This window comes from Podarcis vaucheri (genome assembly GCF_965113315.1).
Source record: "Podarcis vaucheri genome assembly, chromosome: 7".
Taxonomy (NCBI): Eukaryota; Metazoa; Chordata; class Lepidosauria; order Squamata; family Lacertidae; genus Podarcis; species Podarcis vaucheri.
In genome coordinates this window covers 71,299,218-71,315,143 of record NC_138765.1, presented here as the reverse complement: position 1 = coordinate 71,315,143, position 15,926 = coordinate 71,299,218, and the positions used below count along the sequence as shown (strand labels likewise).

Below are 15,926 nucleotides of genomic sequence, written 5' to 3'. Positions count from 1 at the left end.
TCCCTGTGCTACCAAAACTGTCAGTCGGTCACAAAGCAAATTTCCAAATTTCTGTCTTGTTGTCACATCTCCCAAGTCTTTTCTCTAAATTAAGGGTAAAGGGTAAAGGGACCCCTGACCATTAGGTCCAGTCGTGGCCGACTCTGGGGTTGCGGTGCTCATCTCGCTTTATTGGCCGAGGGAGCTGGCGTGCAGCTTCCGGGTCATGTGGCCAGCATGACTAAGCCGCTCCTGGCAAACCAGAGCAGCGCAGGGAAACGCCGTTTACCTTCCCGCCAGAGCGATACCTATTTATCTACTTGCACTTTGACGTGCTTTCGAACTGCTAGGTTGGTAGGAGCTGGGACTGAGTAACAGGAGCTCACCCCGTCGTGGGGATTCGAACCACCAACCTTCTGATCGGCAAGTCCTAGGCTCAGTGGTTTAACCCACAGCGCCACCCACGTCCCATTCTCTAAATTAAAATGTCCCAAATACCTTTCCTTGGAGGGGGAGGTGACTCCAACCCCTTGATCATTTTGGTTGACTTATTTTGAACCTTTCCCGGCTCCTTTTTGAGGTGACAGAACAAGATTTTGTACAGGTCGCTTGCAATTATTTTACTTACTTGATTGTAAGATTGTGGCTGGGTGAAAATAAATAAATCAATGGAAAGTGAAGGAAACCCACTTTTCATTCATTTATTCCACTGCCCCTGCACAAAGCTGCAATTGTGGGCTTACCTGGCTTGGGAAAGGAGCTTGCAAGGGCTCTGGCAGCATTCCAGAGCCCACTTCCCGGGGTTCCTGGCTTTACACATTTCTGCATATATACATAGACCCCCGGAACCTAACCCTCACTTAAGACATGAGTTACTTGTACACAGTGTTCCAAATGCACCATCGACTGATATAACGGCATTATGATATCGGCACTTTTGCTTTCAATTCCTTTTCCTAATGATCCCTTAAAAAGGGTGTGAAGCAAGGCTGGTGAGGGGTGTGGTTTTGGGAAGAGGGTGTGCTGAGTGGGTAGAGCCAGCCCTAGGAAGAGGCAGAGTGAGGCAGCTGCCTCAGGTGGCAAATGCTAAGGTGCAGGGAGAGGACAGAGCTGTGAATGCCCTGTGCTCTGCCCTGTACTCTGATATTGGCAAAAAGATGCTGTCTTTTTGTATCTAGGGCGGGCTAGATACAAAAGAATTTCCCTTTAGCCCTGCAACTGCTCCGATAGCATAAGTCTTGCAAGCCTGGTTCGCTGGAGAGTTTAGCATTTCACAGGGATCGTTGCTTGAGCCCTTCCAAAGGCTCCCAGCCACGGCTGTGTCACTTATGCTAAGCAGGCTGCGACCCCCATGCCAATCAGAGGTAAATGGACTGAACCTTGGGGCCGCCCCTGCCATCCCTCAGGAGCCATCGCCTTCGGAAAGAGCACAGAGGGGAGACCTGAGCTCCTGCTTCAGAGTCTCTCTCATCCCTTGCAGGTCACCAGAAGGCACATCCCCAGAGGCGAGGGCCTGTCACAGAGGCCTGGGTGCTGTCAGCTTAGTACAACCAGGCTACCTTCCTCGGCGCCTCCTACCCCCTTAACTCTCCCAGGGTTTTCTCTCTGTATAATGAACTGACAGTCAAAGAGAGGCTGGAGTTCATCTATCAAGCGTCAGCTTCTCCAGCAGACAAGCAGTCGAGGAAGGGAAAGGGCAGGGACGGGGAAACCTCTGGCCCATAGATCTGATTTGGCACACAGTGTGGCCAAGCCGAGCCCCCCTGACCCACACCTTTCCAAGCAGTGGTGATGCCTAGCACAGGGTTTGGTGCTCTGCAAGCCCCAGACATCATCTCATAGGAGCCAACTCCTAGAGGTTCAAGTCCCTTCGTCTCTCCCCCCTCCCAATAAAATATTTGAGGGGGCTGGACATTGTCATCCAAATGCTGTGTGTCTTGTGATCAATTATGCAGGGTGGAGCTTACCTGCAACCCCCCCATATTTTATGCAAATTGGCACCCATGCATCAGCTGTAGAACCTGGTCAGCTTCCAGCAGTGCCTTGTCCTTGCTGTTCCCTAGGAAGCAGGCCACATTGCTAAAGACCCTGTTCCTTTAGCCGTGGCTGACCAAAGGCTGGGGTTGATGATGGGGGTGTTGCTGTGGTTGCAGCTTTTGCTGTTGCTGCCTGGAACAAGAGCAGACTGGTGGGTGGCAGAAGGCAAACAAAGACCTCGCTGTTTTGTAAGCCATTTTGATATTGTCATAGATAGGGACACACACACACACACACACACACACACACACACACAGTCCTAGAAATTAATAAATGTTAGGGTTTTGATTAATTGGGGCATGGATGAAAATACAAGCCGCAGAGGAATTCCCAAAGTAGCCTATGCAAAAACGACCTGGCCAAGCTAGGTGTTGAGAGCTATTGGCAATGCAAGAGAACTGTCCTCCCCATGTGAACAGAGACGGGGGGGGGGCGTGTTTGGAAGGTTGTCAGGAAAAGGGAGCCTTTAGCAAAAGTTGCTGGGAAGAAGAAGGAGAGGGAGGAAAGACCGGGATCCATCTCAGACAGGTTGGCTGCAGAGCTAACAGGGAGAAAGATGCCTTGGACTCCAGGGCTGCACTGCCTTTCTTGAAATGACCATGCTGTAAGAGCCAGACTCCTTCCATGCAGACTGAAGGTGTAAATAGATGAATAAACCATATTTCTTCAAGCTCCGACAGTCTCCATTGTGTCTTAATTCTCCAAAAGTCCACAGACCTGGGGGTGTCCCTGGAACCCCCTGGGATTTTGTCATCGCTCGGCAGAGAGTGCGGGGTGGCACCCAACTTTTGTAGCAATATATTTTAGGAAAGTGCAGATTATCAGTATTCAAGTAAATCAACGATAGACCCTTGATGCTTGGAGTTCACAATCACAGAGTGTGAGGGTGGCAGCGCAGACATTTGCTTCCTATGGCAAAATGTGTGGATCCGGCTCAAGGACCCATTCCTGCCAGGCAAAAACACATAAGCAGGGTGAAAAGGAGGGCCAGAGAGGGGTGTGGTCTGGGGAGAGTCCCAAGAGCCAGACAGAGAGTCCCAGGAGCCCATCATTGCCTTAGATAAAACCAAAGGGAAGCCAATTAGTAAATAAGGTTGAAGAGTGGAATTTGCAAGAAGGGTGTGTGATGGTTGCAGGCTCTGAACCTGGCAATTGTGGGGTAGGGGGGTGGGTGGGTGGAGTGAGCCTGTCTTGTTTTTCTTTACTCCTGTGCTGAGCTGCTCTGAATGCAGCCTTTGTGTCCCCAAAGTCCTTTCATATGCATGGTGCAGCCCCGCCCCCCTGAACTCTGAGCTGGTACCCAGCAGAGTGGTTCTCACTTTGCTATCATCTCTTTGACAGACAGGCCTGCCTATCATTTCAGCCATCCCATCGGCTTATTAGCAGATGTTCTCCTGTCTCTCAGAAGAGCGAGCAGGAGGACAAATGGACCATGCTGCAGATGGCTTGGCTGGGCCCTCCCACCCACCCGCGCTTTGGGAGATGAGCCTGTCAGCTCCCGAAGCAGGAGGACGCGGCAGGTGGCAGCTGGTTACATAGAGAGATGGGTGGGAAGAAGGAAAGCAGTGAGGGAAAAGGGCCGGCAAGAAGGAACAGGAGTCAGAGGCAGACTCTGCCTATGGGGAAGGTGGTGGGGAAATGAGTGAACCTAGAAAACCAATGTGTACTCCAAAAGTCATGGGATCTGCAGAGCAGCCTTAGGGCATCTTCTGAGACCGTAGGAAGAGCTCTGCTGGCTCAAGTCAAAGGACCATCTGCTTCGGGATCCTGTCTCATAGTGGTCAACCAGACATCCATTATGGGAAGTCTGCAAGCAGGACCTGAGTTCAAGAGAAACTCTTCCCGCCTGCGACTCCTAGAAACTGGTATTCAAAGGCTTCATGTCTCTGATAGTGGAGGTGGAACAGAGCCACATTGACTAGCAGCCATTGCTACTCCACACACACACACACACACACACACACACACACACACACAATTTTCTGTTTTACAATTTAAAATACTGATTTCACATCCTTAAGACATCCATGACTTCTCTTATCTTTCCATGGTTCATTTTACATATCACAAATCCCTGCATATTTTACAAAAACTATACCATTCAGTATTCCATTATTGCATCCATCAAAACTTGTTTACACCTTTGAATTTATCTTAATGCTGCCAGCATTTTCAGCTGCACACAATTATTTCCCATATATTCAATAAACGTTTTCCAATCTTCTTTAAACGTATGTTCTTCTTGTTCTCTTGTTCTATATGTTAAGTCTGCAAGTTGTGTATATTCTGTCGATTTAAGTTACCCTCCTTCTTTGGTTGGGACCTCACTCGTTTTCCATTTTGGGGCTAACAAAACATGGGCCGCAATAGTAGCATACATAAATAACCCCTTTGAGCACCTGGGAATTTCAGTCTGAATTATCCCTAACAGAAAGGATTCTGTGTTATTTTTTTAAAAAGTACTTTTAAACACTTTTCCCCCAATTCATTATGGATCATTTCACAATATTCTTTTACAAGTCCAGCGATTGCTACTCCTTATTCTCTCAGAATCTGAACAATCGGTTTTTTAAAGGTGAATACAATGAATCAGAAAAAAGAGATCCCTGGTGGATCAAGCCAGTGGCCTATTAAGACCAGCTTCCCTTTCTCATGAAAGCCAAGCTAGATGTCCCCAGAAAGTCTGCAAGCAGGAATTGAGTGTGACATCACACTCCCCAATTATGATGCCTAGCAACTAGTATTTGGGGGAGCAGCTCTTTATTGATGAACGGGAATGAGTGGCGGATTGGGAAGACCATGCCTTCAAAGTTCAGATTTCCAGAAACTAAACCAACCAATTAAAAGCTAGAGAGATAATGTGGTGTAGTGGTTATAGCAGGGGTGGGGAACCTGAGTCACATGGGTGACATGTGGCCCTCCAGACCTTTATACCTGGCCCTTGGGACTCTGAAAAGGCACACCCTTCACCCCTCTTTGCTGCCTCCTTGAGTGTTTTTGCCTGGCTGGAATACGCCCTGGAAATCTGATGGTGCCTCTTGCATGCAGTGATGGAAGGATAGACAGGGGTGCATGTGAAGAAACTAGCCTACGGTACCCAAAGTGAAATTTACAGCCAACTTTTGTCTAGTTTCCCCATAGGACAAAATCAATGAGGGAAGCAAAAGTCATCTGAATGGGAACGGGTTGCTTTTCCACCGTGTCACATCGGCAGCAAAGGTTAGGGCTGCCCAGGGATCTGCCACAGTGGGAGCTCATGCACTGACCTGCTGGTCTTCTGCCTTCTCATCTCTATCCTTTCTCCTTTTTTTGCTCTCTAGCCTGTCAACTGGGTTTCTACAAGTCTTCCCCTGGGGATCAGCTGTGTGCCACCTGCCCTGCCCACAGCTATTCTGAGACCCAGGCGGCACAGGTGTGTCGCTGTGAGAGCAACTTTTACAGAGCAGCGCAGGACCCTCCTTCGGCAGCCTGCACACGTATGTACTTCATGCACCAATGCTCCCTCGAATTGCATGCGTGCCTGGACAACCCAGACCCTTACTGCGAGTCTCCGTCAGATAAAAGAGGATAATTCCCAAGATACTGACAAGCACCCTGTAGCCACAAAGTGAGGGAGGAGCCAGAGCCAACAAATATTAAGTGTGGTGTACTGTAGTGGTTGGGATACGAGTGGCGCTGTGGGTTAAACCACAGAGCCTAGGGCTTGCCGATCAGAAGGTCGGTGGTTTGAATCCCCGCAACGGGGTGAGCTCCCATTGCTCAGTCCCTGCTCCTTCCAACCTAGCAGTTCAAAAGCACATCAAAGTGCAAGTAGATAAATAGGTACTGCTCCAGTGGGAAGGTAAACGGCTTTTCCATGCGCTGCTCTGGTTCGCCAGAAGCGGCTTAGTCATGCTGGCCACATGACCCGGAAGCTGTTCGCTGGCTCCCTCGGCCAATAAAGCGAGATGAGCGCCACAACCCCAGAGTCGTCTGCAACTGGACCTAACGGTCAGGGCTCCCTTTACCTTTACTGTAGTGGTTAGAGTGTCAGACTACATCCTCGGAGACCAGGGTTCGAATCCCTGCTCGGCCCTGCAACTCACTGAGTGACCTTGGGCCAGTCGCTGCCTCTCAGCCAGTACGTTTCCGAGCACAATTCAAAGTGTTGGTGCTGACCTTTAAAGCCCTAAACGGCCTCGGTCCAGTATACCTGAAGGAGCGTCTCCACCCCCATCATTCTGCCCGGATGCTGAGGTCCAGCGCCGAGGGCCTTCTGGAGGTTCCCTCATTGCGAGAAGCAAAGCTACAGGGAACCAGGCAGAGGGCCTTCTCGGTAGTGGCGCCCGCCCTGTGGAACGCCCTTCCACCAGATGTCAAAGCGATAAACAACTACCTGATATTCAGGAGACATCTTAAGGCAGCCCTGTTCAGTGAAGTTTTTAATGTGTGATATTTTATTGTATTTTTGGTTTCTATGGAAGCCGCCCAGAGTGGCTGGGGAGGCCCAGCCAGATGGGCGGGGTATAAATAATAAATTATTATTATTATTATTATTATTATTATTATTATTATTATTATCTCAGCCTAACCAATCCCACAGGTTTGTTGTGGGGATTAAATGAGGAGGGGCAGAACCATTTACACCACCGTGAGCTTCTCAGGGGGGTGGGAATGGTGGGATGCAAATAAAATAAACAATGAATAAAATAAATAATAAATAATACCGCATGCTTTGCACTATTCATAATTGGCTTGGCTTCTCTTTCTAGCCTGTGATTCTGATTTCTTGGGATCAGGAACATCAGAAATAAATTAGCCTGATACCAGAATGCAATAAGGAAGTGAAGCAGCATAACTTCATAAATATGAGGGAAGGGGTGGGTGGCTCAGGGGCCAAATGTGGCCCTCAAGCTTTCTCTGTTTGGCCCTTGGATTTCCACTCAGGCCACACCTCTCAGTGCTTTACATCTGAAGTATTTTTGCCTGAGTAGAAGTATTATTATTATTATTAGCAGTAGTAGTAGTAGTAAATGAATCCCCCTCCAAACAACCATCCCAATATGATTTACACTAAACATAATTAAAGACAATTAAAAAAGCAAAAAAGAGAGCAAATGCATTTAAAACTGAAGCCATGTGACTAGACATTTGTGGTAAAGACCTGTCTTCAATTGTTTCCAGAAAGCGAAGATAGTAGGTGCCCATTGTATCTCGACAGAATAGGGGCCACCACAGTAAGAGCCCTGCTCGAGTTACTGTGGAGAACGTGTCCTTGAACTCTGATATTGCATCTTGCATGTCTGAATGGAGGATAGAGAGGATCATGTGAGTGTGTGTTGTCCCGCCCACCTTTGCCTCTGGCTCCACCCACTCCAATTTCATTTGCGCACTACTTGGAAGATTGTGTTGATCTATCAGTCTATGCATTTCCTAAATAAATAAGATAAAATAGAAAAGATGATAAACCCCATAAACTAAAGCAATAAAACTGTTTCTACAATTGTACAATTGCCATAAAATGACCGGGTTGCACTCCCTTCTTCAACCAAAATGTCTTCAGCAACAATGTCAAAACATCAAAATTGTCTAATTCCAGCGGCAAACTAAGCATATATGGTCCCTAGCTCATATCGGGTTGCCGTATTTTTTAGGGAAATCACCAAAAAACCAACACTTCTGATCCAACACACCCCAATTTATCTGCTTACGAACACGGTGAAGTGCTTTTAAACCACTTTCCTGCCAGAAGGAAATGAGATAATGAAAGTGGACTCTTCAAGCTCTTATGGTTGCAAAGTGGCTTACAGGAAGATAAACACCCACCATCCATAACTCACTGGGCTTGAAAATCTTCCTGCCATTTCTACATCCGAACGTATATCTTATAATTGCCAGTCTAATTTGCATATCTATTTGGGTGTGTGGACTGCTTATATTCAAGAATATGCCTAAAGCAGGATTGATAGATAGTTCTTAATTGTGAGCTGATGTTTCTTTTTTCTTTCCTTCTGTTACATTACATATCTCTGCAATGACAGTCCTACTCAGAGTAGGCCCATTGAAATAAAAGAATATGACAAAAGGCTCATCCATACTTACCTTTGTGCTTTTCTAGGTACAGGTCTGAGCTTTCCAGATCTGTGTTTGAGTGTTTTTCTTTTCTTTTGGTCTGGTCCTGGCGCGTTCCTCAGGAAAACCTGCATTTTCTTGCTGAATTGGAGCAAATAACAACCTGGGAAAAACCTGATTCAGCGGTAAAATACAGCTTTTCCCAGGGAAACAGCCGGAACAATAAAATCTCACCTGGACATGGACCCCTAGAAAGGCCGTACCTATGTCTAGAATTCACGGAGCAAAGTTAAATATGGATGAGCCCAAACTGAAGGCCATTGATTTCAGTGGGTCTTCTCTGAGTAGAACTTAGTTGGCTACAAACCATTTTTTAAACACACAAACACAGGGCAGATCATTTCAACAGACTGTTTCCCCCCAACTTTGTCTCAGGTAGAAATGCTTTTACAGTCCCTGCTGCCTTTAAAATTATGATGATTTTACTGGCAATGGTGAGGATTGAACCTGCAAACTTGTGCATGCCAAGCATGTGCATTTCATGAAAGGTCTGAGCCACCTGAGGGACCTGCCAAGCAGGAAGCTCCTCTGCTAGTCCTAAGGGCTTCAGCCTTTCTGTCTGTCAACTGGTTTTCCTTTAGATAATATTAATAATAAAAAAAGGTCTTCCCCTGGGAGCCAGCAGCATGCTCAATGTTGTTTGCACACTTATTCTGGAATCCAGGTCAAAAAGGTGAGGCATTTCCAAAGGGAGATAAAATGAAACACCAATGTGAAAATTTGAAAGAGGATCTGATGTGGTCCATAAAAAATTCCCTGCCCTAAAAAATAGTAATATTATTTTCCTGCCCAAAATAGTAGTAGTAGTGGTAGTAGTAGTATTCTATCAATTATATAGATTATAATGTTCTATCAGTTATATAGATTATAGTGTTCTATCCATTATATTTCGGCATTTTGGATTTCAAGGTTATGCATCCATGTTTGTATATTTTAATTGTAAGAGTCAGAGAGGATGCCATTTCGCTGCTCCAGTATCCTTGGTAGCTAATTACCCAGCCTTTGCTTAAAAACCTCTAACAAAGGAGAACCCCTTGCTTTCCAAGTCTTTCCACCATTGGACACCTTGTACCAGTCCTCAAAGCAGCCTGCAAAAATCCATCAAAGGAGTGAAAATTGCTTTGCAAAATATGTATGCATTAGGGAAAACAGCGTACGGAAACATTAGGAAGATTTTGCCGTAAAGCGCTGGCGCATTTTCACAAGAACTTGCTTTTTTAAAACTGATGTGGACAGCTTAAGAGTAGAAAAATGAGAAACTTTTTTTAAAACAGCAAAATTCTCAGATTTGCAGGCCAAAGATAAAAGGGGGCAGAATTTGCAAGAGGGGTGAGGCAGAGGAAGAGAGCCTGTTTCGTTTTAGGAGCAGGAGACCCATGCAAATCCATTTGCATCTCATTGCAATTTTTCTGTAGATAGACGTGCAAATCCCATCATTTGCTTGAACAAATTCTTTTTGCGGTCAGGAAGATGCCTGTTGACAGGGGAGCAGAGGTGGTAAACAAATGGGGGGGGGGGTTGGCAAGGACCCAGAGTTCTACTGACTTGGATATTTAGGGCAGCTTTCATTTCTATGCTTCTCTGTTTTTAATCCTGTGGTCAGAAAGAGTGACCTTAGCTTGATGCTAGAGCACATGCACTGCATGCAGAAGGGCCCCAGTTCAAACTGGTGCTGCCAATTAAATAAGGGTTATTGTGAAATTAAATGGGGGGGCGAGAATACACCCCCCCCACCTTGAGCTCCTTGGAGAAAGAAGTGGAATATAAAATGCAATAAATAAACACTACGAAAATATTTTGAATATTCGTATGCAAGTTGCTGGATGATTTTTGTCTCCAAATTCCCATTTGGATGAGCTCTTGAGTGAGCCCAAGCACTGGAATACACCTGACTGTCTCTAAATAGTTAGAGCTAGTGGAAAACTCACCTGTCACCAGGCATGCCACACCCTTTATCTCCTACAGACATCTGCCTGGTTGACAATCGCATACGATCAATTACATGCACACACACACACAAAAAAAAACCATGCAAACAGCAGATTTAAACACCTTAAACTGAGATTGTGCACCTGTGCAAGCCAATGCATTGTTCTGCAGCCCATTTCCCTGGCTCAAAAAGAGGGGGCAGTATTCCTATATCCATGTGCAACATTTGCCCCCCACTCCCTTCATGCTTGAGCATTGACCATGCTGGTTGGGGTGGATGGGAGTAGCCAAGGTAGTGCCCTCCGCATGCCCCAGGGCTGATGGAACTTGTAGTCCAGTAATATCTGGAGGGCATCACCTTGGCTGTGCCTCATCTGAAGAGCTGCATGTTCCCCACTCTGGGACAGGGTTATATGTCTACAGGAGCAGAGGAGAGGATGCAAAGGGGTCTGCCTGCAGACCTCTTCTCCCATCATGTGGGGACAGCCATTCCATGAGGCTACCTTGGTGGAAGAGATAGGAATCAGAAAGCTCATTGCATCAGCTTTGCTGGAGGCCTGGCTCCATCAGGCACCTCCTGCTTTTGAACTATGCCAGCTGGCACAGGAACAGCTGTTCAAAATTTGGTGCCTGAGGTTTGGCTCAGTTTTTCTCTTTCCTCCCTGTCCCGTTTCCCTTGTGCGTTGTGTTCCATGTGTATGTGTTTTAAGATGATAAGCCTGTTTTAATGGATTGCAGGCTGGGATCCTTTTTTTGACTGAAGAACAGGGTAAAAAGGACTCCTGACCATTAGATCCAGTCGTGGCCGACTCTGGGGTTGCGGCGCTCATCTCGCTTTCTTGGCCGATGGAGCCAGCGTATAGCTTCCAGGTCATGTGGCCAGCACGACTAAGCCGCTTCTGGCGAACCAGAGCAGCGCGCGGAAACGCCGTTTACCTTCCCGCCAGAGCAGTACCTATTTATCTACTTGCACTTTGACATGCTTTCGAACTGCTAGGCTGGCAGGAGCACGGACCAGGCAAAGGGAGCTCACCCCGTCGCAGGGATTTGAACCGCCGCCCTTCTGATCGGCAAGCCCTAGGCTCTGTGGTTTGACCCACAGCGCCACCCGCGTCAATGAAGAACAGGGTGCAAATGCCCTAAATAAATAAACAAATATTAGGGCTGTTATGGAAGTTCCTTCCAACTCTCCCTCCATGACCCTGCGCTCCTCCTGATTGTTTCCAGGTCCTCCCTCTGCCCCCGTGAACCTGCTCTCCAGTGTGAATGGCACCTCCGTCACCCTTGAGTGGTCCCCGCCTCTGGACAAAGGCGGCCGCAGCGACATCCTCTACAACGTCCTCTGCCGCCACTGCCTGTGGGATTCTGGCCAGTGCGAGGCCTGCAGCCCTGGCATCCGCTTCCTGCCCCAGCCTGTGAACCTGGCCCAGGGATCCCTGGCTGTCACCAACCTCCTGGCCCACACCAACTACTCCTTCTGGGTGGAGGCCGTCAACGGGGTCTCCGACCTGACCCTCGAGCCACCGAAATTTGTTGCCGTCAACATCACCACAAACCAGGCAGGTAGGAGATGCCCTCCCCCCTGCTTGCCCTGCCAGCCTGGCTTTCAGCCTCTGCTTAGCCTGCTTCTCAGGGCTGAACATGGTAGATCTCACTGAATGGGCAAAGAGGTTTTTATGGCAGGATCAGGCATGTAAGAAGCTGACTTATACTGAATCAGACGCCTGGTCCATTTAACTCAAGTGTTGTCTACTCAGTGTTGTTCAGTACAGTGGTACCTCGGGTTAAGTTCCGGAGGTCCATACTTAATTCGTTCCGGAGGTCCATACTTAACCTGAAACTGTTCTTAACCTGAAGCACCACTTTAGCTAATGGGGCCTCCTGCTGATGCCGCGCCACTGGAGCACGATTTCTATTCTCATCCTGAAGCAAAGTTCTTAACCCGAGGTACTATTTCTGGGTTAGCGGAGTCTGTAACCTGAAGCGTATGTAACCCGAGGTACCACTGTACTGGCACCTTTCCCCCCTAAATGTTAGAAGTGTGGCACTTAATTTAACAACTTCATGGTGAGTACCAGTATCTTTTTTCTAAGAAAAGAAAAGAAAAAAGCACTGGCTGGAATTCATTGAGGTGCTCCCAAATTTAAGTGACATGGATGGTTCCCTAGGTCAGATGTCCTTGATCACCAGCTCCATGTTATTTCAGGTGGTTATGTGGCCTACTTTACAGACGACAGTCCTCTCCTTGAAGGGCTGTGCAGATCACGAGCGTTACCATACCCTCCAAAATGTCTCCAATAAAAATAGGGATGTCCTATTCAACAACAACAAGACCCTGTCCATCTGAATGGGTTGCCCCAGCTACTATGGGCAGCTTCCATCATATATAAAAACATAATAAAACATTAAAAAACCTTCCCTATACAGGACTGCCTTCAGATGTCATCTAAAGGTTGTATAGTTAATTATCTCCTAGGCTTGGGGAGGTCACATAACTCCATACCCTCCAGTGTTTCTCTGATGAAAATAGGGACATCCTTAGAATAAACGGGACATTCCAGGATCAAATTGGAAACTGGGATGGCTTCTGTAAATTTGGGGCTGTCCCTGAAAAATAGGGACATTTGTAGGGTCTGCTTTGCTGATAATGTTGAAAGATAATGAACACGAAGATGGAAGGGGCCTTGATGTTGCCCATCAGTGGCATCTTTACAATTGGCTGAGCAGGCACCCAGATCACCTGGTCACAGTCTTCTCCACTCCTGTGCTAGGTATTGCACTTCTATTTAAATTGCAGCAATCATTTCAAAATGTGCATCTCTACATATGTATGAGCCCTGGGTTCACCAGCCGTTTTGGGCCCATAGACACATTTGCAGACTGGAGAAACTGTTGGTGGATACCATGCACACCGCAACCAAGCACACACTGCAACCCATTTTATTAGCAGCAATGGAACATTTCTTTCAAGCCTAACTTCATGGGCTTCCACAGGTGCCATTCTGGCAACGCCCAAATTGGCACGTTCAGATTTTATGCAAACTGCTGCCCTCTTTGAACCTCCTTTTTCATTTTGGCAGGTCCTAGGTGCTCGCCTTCTCTCTGTTACTTGCTTGATCCTCTTGCAAAGCAGCCTAGACTAGTGGCTATCGCCACCCCTGTAGCACTGAATTCCACAAACTTGACTGATTTCTAGAAATTGCATGAAGAAGTCTTTTCCTTCCATGCATCCTGAATCTATTGCTAACCAATTTCCCAGGGTGATCTCTTGCATTCTAGTATTACGAGAGAAGGAGAAGAAATCCTCTCTATTTACTTCCTCCACACCAATGGAACATTATATAATCCTCTTTCATGTCCCTCCAATAGCCTTTTTTAAACAACAACAACAACAACAATAAAAAGCATTTCTTTGTGAGGAAGATTCTTCATCCTCTGTTTATTTGGGTTGCCTTTTGTGACCTTTCCCAGTTCCATTATTTTCTGCTTTTCTTTTCTTTTTCTTTCCCCTCCACGATAGAACCAACCAGAACTCCATCTCACATACCTACCCTACTCTGGATGTTTTGACCCATTAAAAACATTGCAGATTAACAGAGCAATCCTATACATGTCTGCTCAGAAATGAGTTCAGTGGAGCATAGCGCAAGGTAAGTGGGCATAGGATTGCAGCCTTAATTCGTAGAGTCATAGAATTGCAGAGTTGGAAGGGACCCAAAGGATCATCTAGTCCAGGAAGACCTGGAAAAATATACCTAAAATATCATCTTACCCCTGACATGCCTACTCTGCTTTTATCGGGAGGTCACTTCTGTATGAGAGAGCAATCATGCCTTTACAGTAGTGGCACCTCCTTTTTGGAATTCCCTCCCCCAACATATCAGGCAGAGGCCATCTCTGCAAAAATGTTTAATATACATACAAAATGTCATCTACATAGCAAGAGCAATGATGAACCGCTAATTCTAGATAGCAAGAAAAGGTCAACACACCAATTTATTGAGGAATGAAGTACTCTTCCAATTCAGAGTTGGAGTATACTTTGCTGAAGAATTCTTTCCAATTCTTTGAAAACCTTCCTTTGTCAACAACACTTTCAATGGCAGATCTTTATTCCAGACTCTGCCTGTATCAAGCCTGAAACTGTTTTTGGTTTTTTTAACATATTAAAATTAATTTTGTTTTTTATCTGGAACTGTTTTTAATTTTTGGGTGGCTGGCGTTTTTGCTGCAAAGTCCCTTCGAGATATCGTATGAGAAGTGATTCCCAAACGGAATCAAATAAACAAATGGGAAAATTTGCAACCCGAATTGTATATGGATGGAAGTCAGTGTCATGCTATTATGGTTGTTGAGTGTTTTTAGGAATTCACAAGGCAGGCACCCATAGTAAGCCTTCCTGGAGTACTGATGTCCTGGCAGTTGCCTGACAATGCCACTAACTGGTGCTTGTCGTGAGATTAAATGTAGTCTCCCTCTTATAGCAATTGCTGTATGGCTGAGTTTGGTTACCTAAGCCACCTAGAACCTCTTGACCCATTTGACAATGGTGGTCCACTAAGGCAGATGAAACAGAACCCCACCAACCTCGGTCTCCCCTTGGCCAGCTCCTATCTTTCTACTGTCTTACTTGCAATCAAACAGGAGGTGGGCCCACCTTGCAATGGCTCTGACTCCATCTACAGCTGGCCTCCTTGCTTTCTCCACTTCCACCATGGCCTCTCTCTGTCTCTGTCTCTCTCTCTCCTCTAGAACTGTAGAGTTTGAAGGGATCCTGAGGATTATCTAGCCCAACCTATGCAGCTGTATCATACAGGGATCAAACCTGCAACCTTGGCATTATCAGCACCAACCTCATATGGTCTCCTATTGTCTGTTTCCATAGCTCCATCCCAAGTGCTGGCCGTTCACCAGGAGAACGTGGGCCAAAACAGTGTCACGCTCCTATGGCAGGAACCGGATCAGCCCAACGGCATCATTCTGGAATATGAGATCAAGTACTATGAAAAGGTAAAAGCAATTGTGCTGGTTGACTGTCTGCTCTCTCTGTTGGGCAAGGTGTGCCATTGCTTGTGCTAAATCTCTCCATCCAAGTTGCTTTCCAGATACTAAGGTGCAAATAAGGCTAATGGAAATCTCTCCCCCCCTCCTCCTCCTCCTTCCAGAGTCTTGCTTCCACAGGGCACCTCTCCATTAGCAACCAGCTATTTATTTCTGCTTCCTTTTATTTCCAGACTTTGTTCAGACAACTGTGCATGTGCAGTTTCTCACAGGTTTCAGCTTGCCTTTTTTTTTTAACTTACAAATTACAGTTGTAATGATGACATTGATTTAATCAAAGTGTAAAATGGAGTTCTGACATGACTGCTTAATTACATCGAGATTCCACGCACAACTGCTCATGCTCCGACATGCACCGATTAAATCACAGCACAACACGGAATATTAATGCGATTGCATGCATGTGCATTGATTAAATGCAGTTGCATCAGGATTCCATGCACATGTGCTCGTATGTGCAGTGACTAAATTGCAGCATAAAAAGGAATCCTGATGGAATCATGATTCCTTCTTGACCAGATTTCATCCATCTTCATAAGCTCTGGTGGTTGGTGTGCTTCAGTAAGCCACAAGGAAACCAAGTAAAACCATAAACTGAAGACTCCAGCAAACCCTGCATTTGCCAAATTCCAACACTGATTTTAGAAATTCCCCAAGTTAACTTGGAAGGCAAGCCAAGCAAGTATGGAAAGGCTGAAATAAACCCATTGCTACTTCCTGTCCACATCTCCAATAATACCTTCTCTAGCACAAGGCTTTGATCCAGGGGTGAGGAATATTGTTTTTCCGGGGACCCTTCAAAGATCTGA

At 46.4% G+C, this 15,926-nt stretch overlaps 1 protein-coding gene across 2 annotated transcripts in view; it reads left to right on the top strand.

Moving 5' to 3' along the window:
• The window catches only part of EPHA8 (EPH receptor A8), a 61,355-nt gene that overhangs the window by 24,629 nt on the left and 20,800 nt on the right, over positions 1–15,926 (top strand). For both annotated transcript variants that reach the window (XM_082229933.1, XM_082229932.1), the window contains exons 4-6: positions 5,337–5,492; positions 11,284–11,619; positions 14,942–15,066. In XM_082229933.1, the coding sequence (XP_082086059.1) occupies positions 5,337–5,492; positions 11,284–11,619; positions 14,942–15,066 (617 nt within the window). The remainder of the gene's footprint in view (positions 1–5,336; positions 5,493–11,283; positions 11,620–14,941; positions 15,067–15,926) is intronic.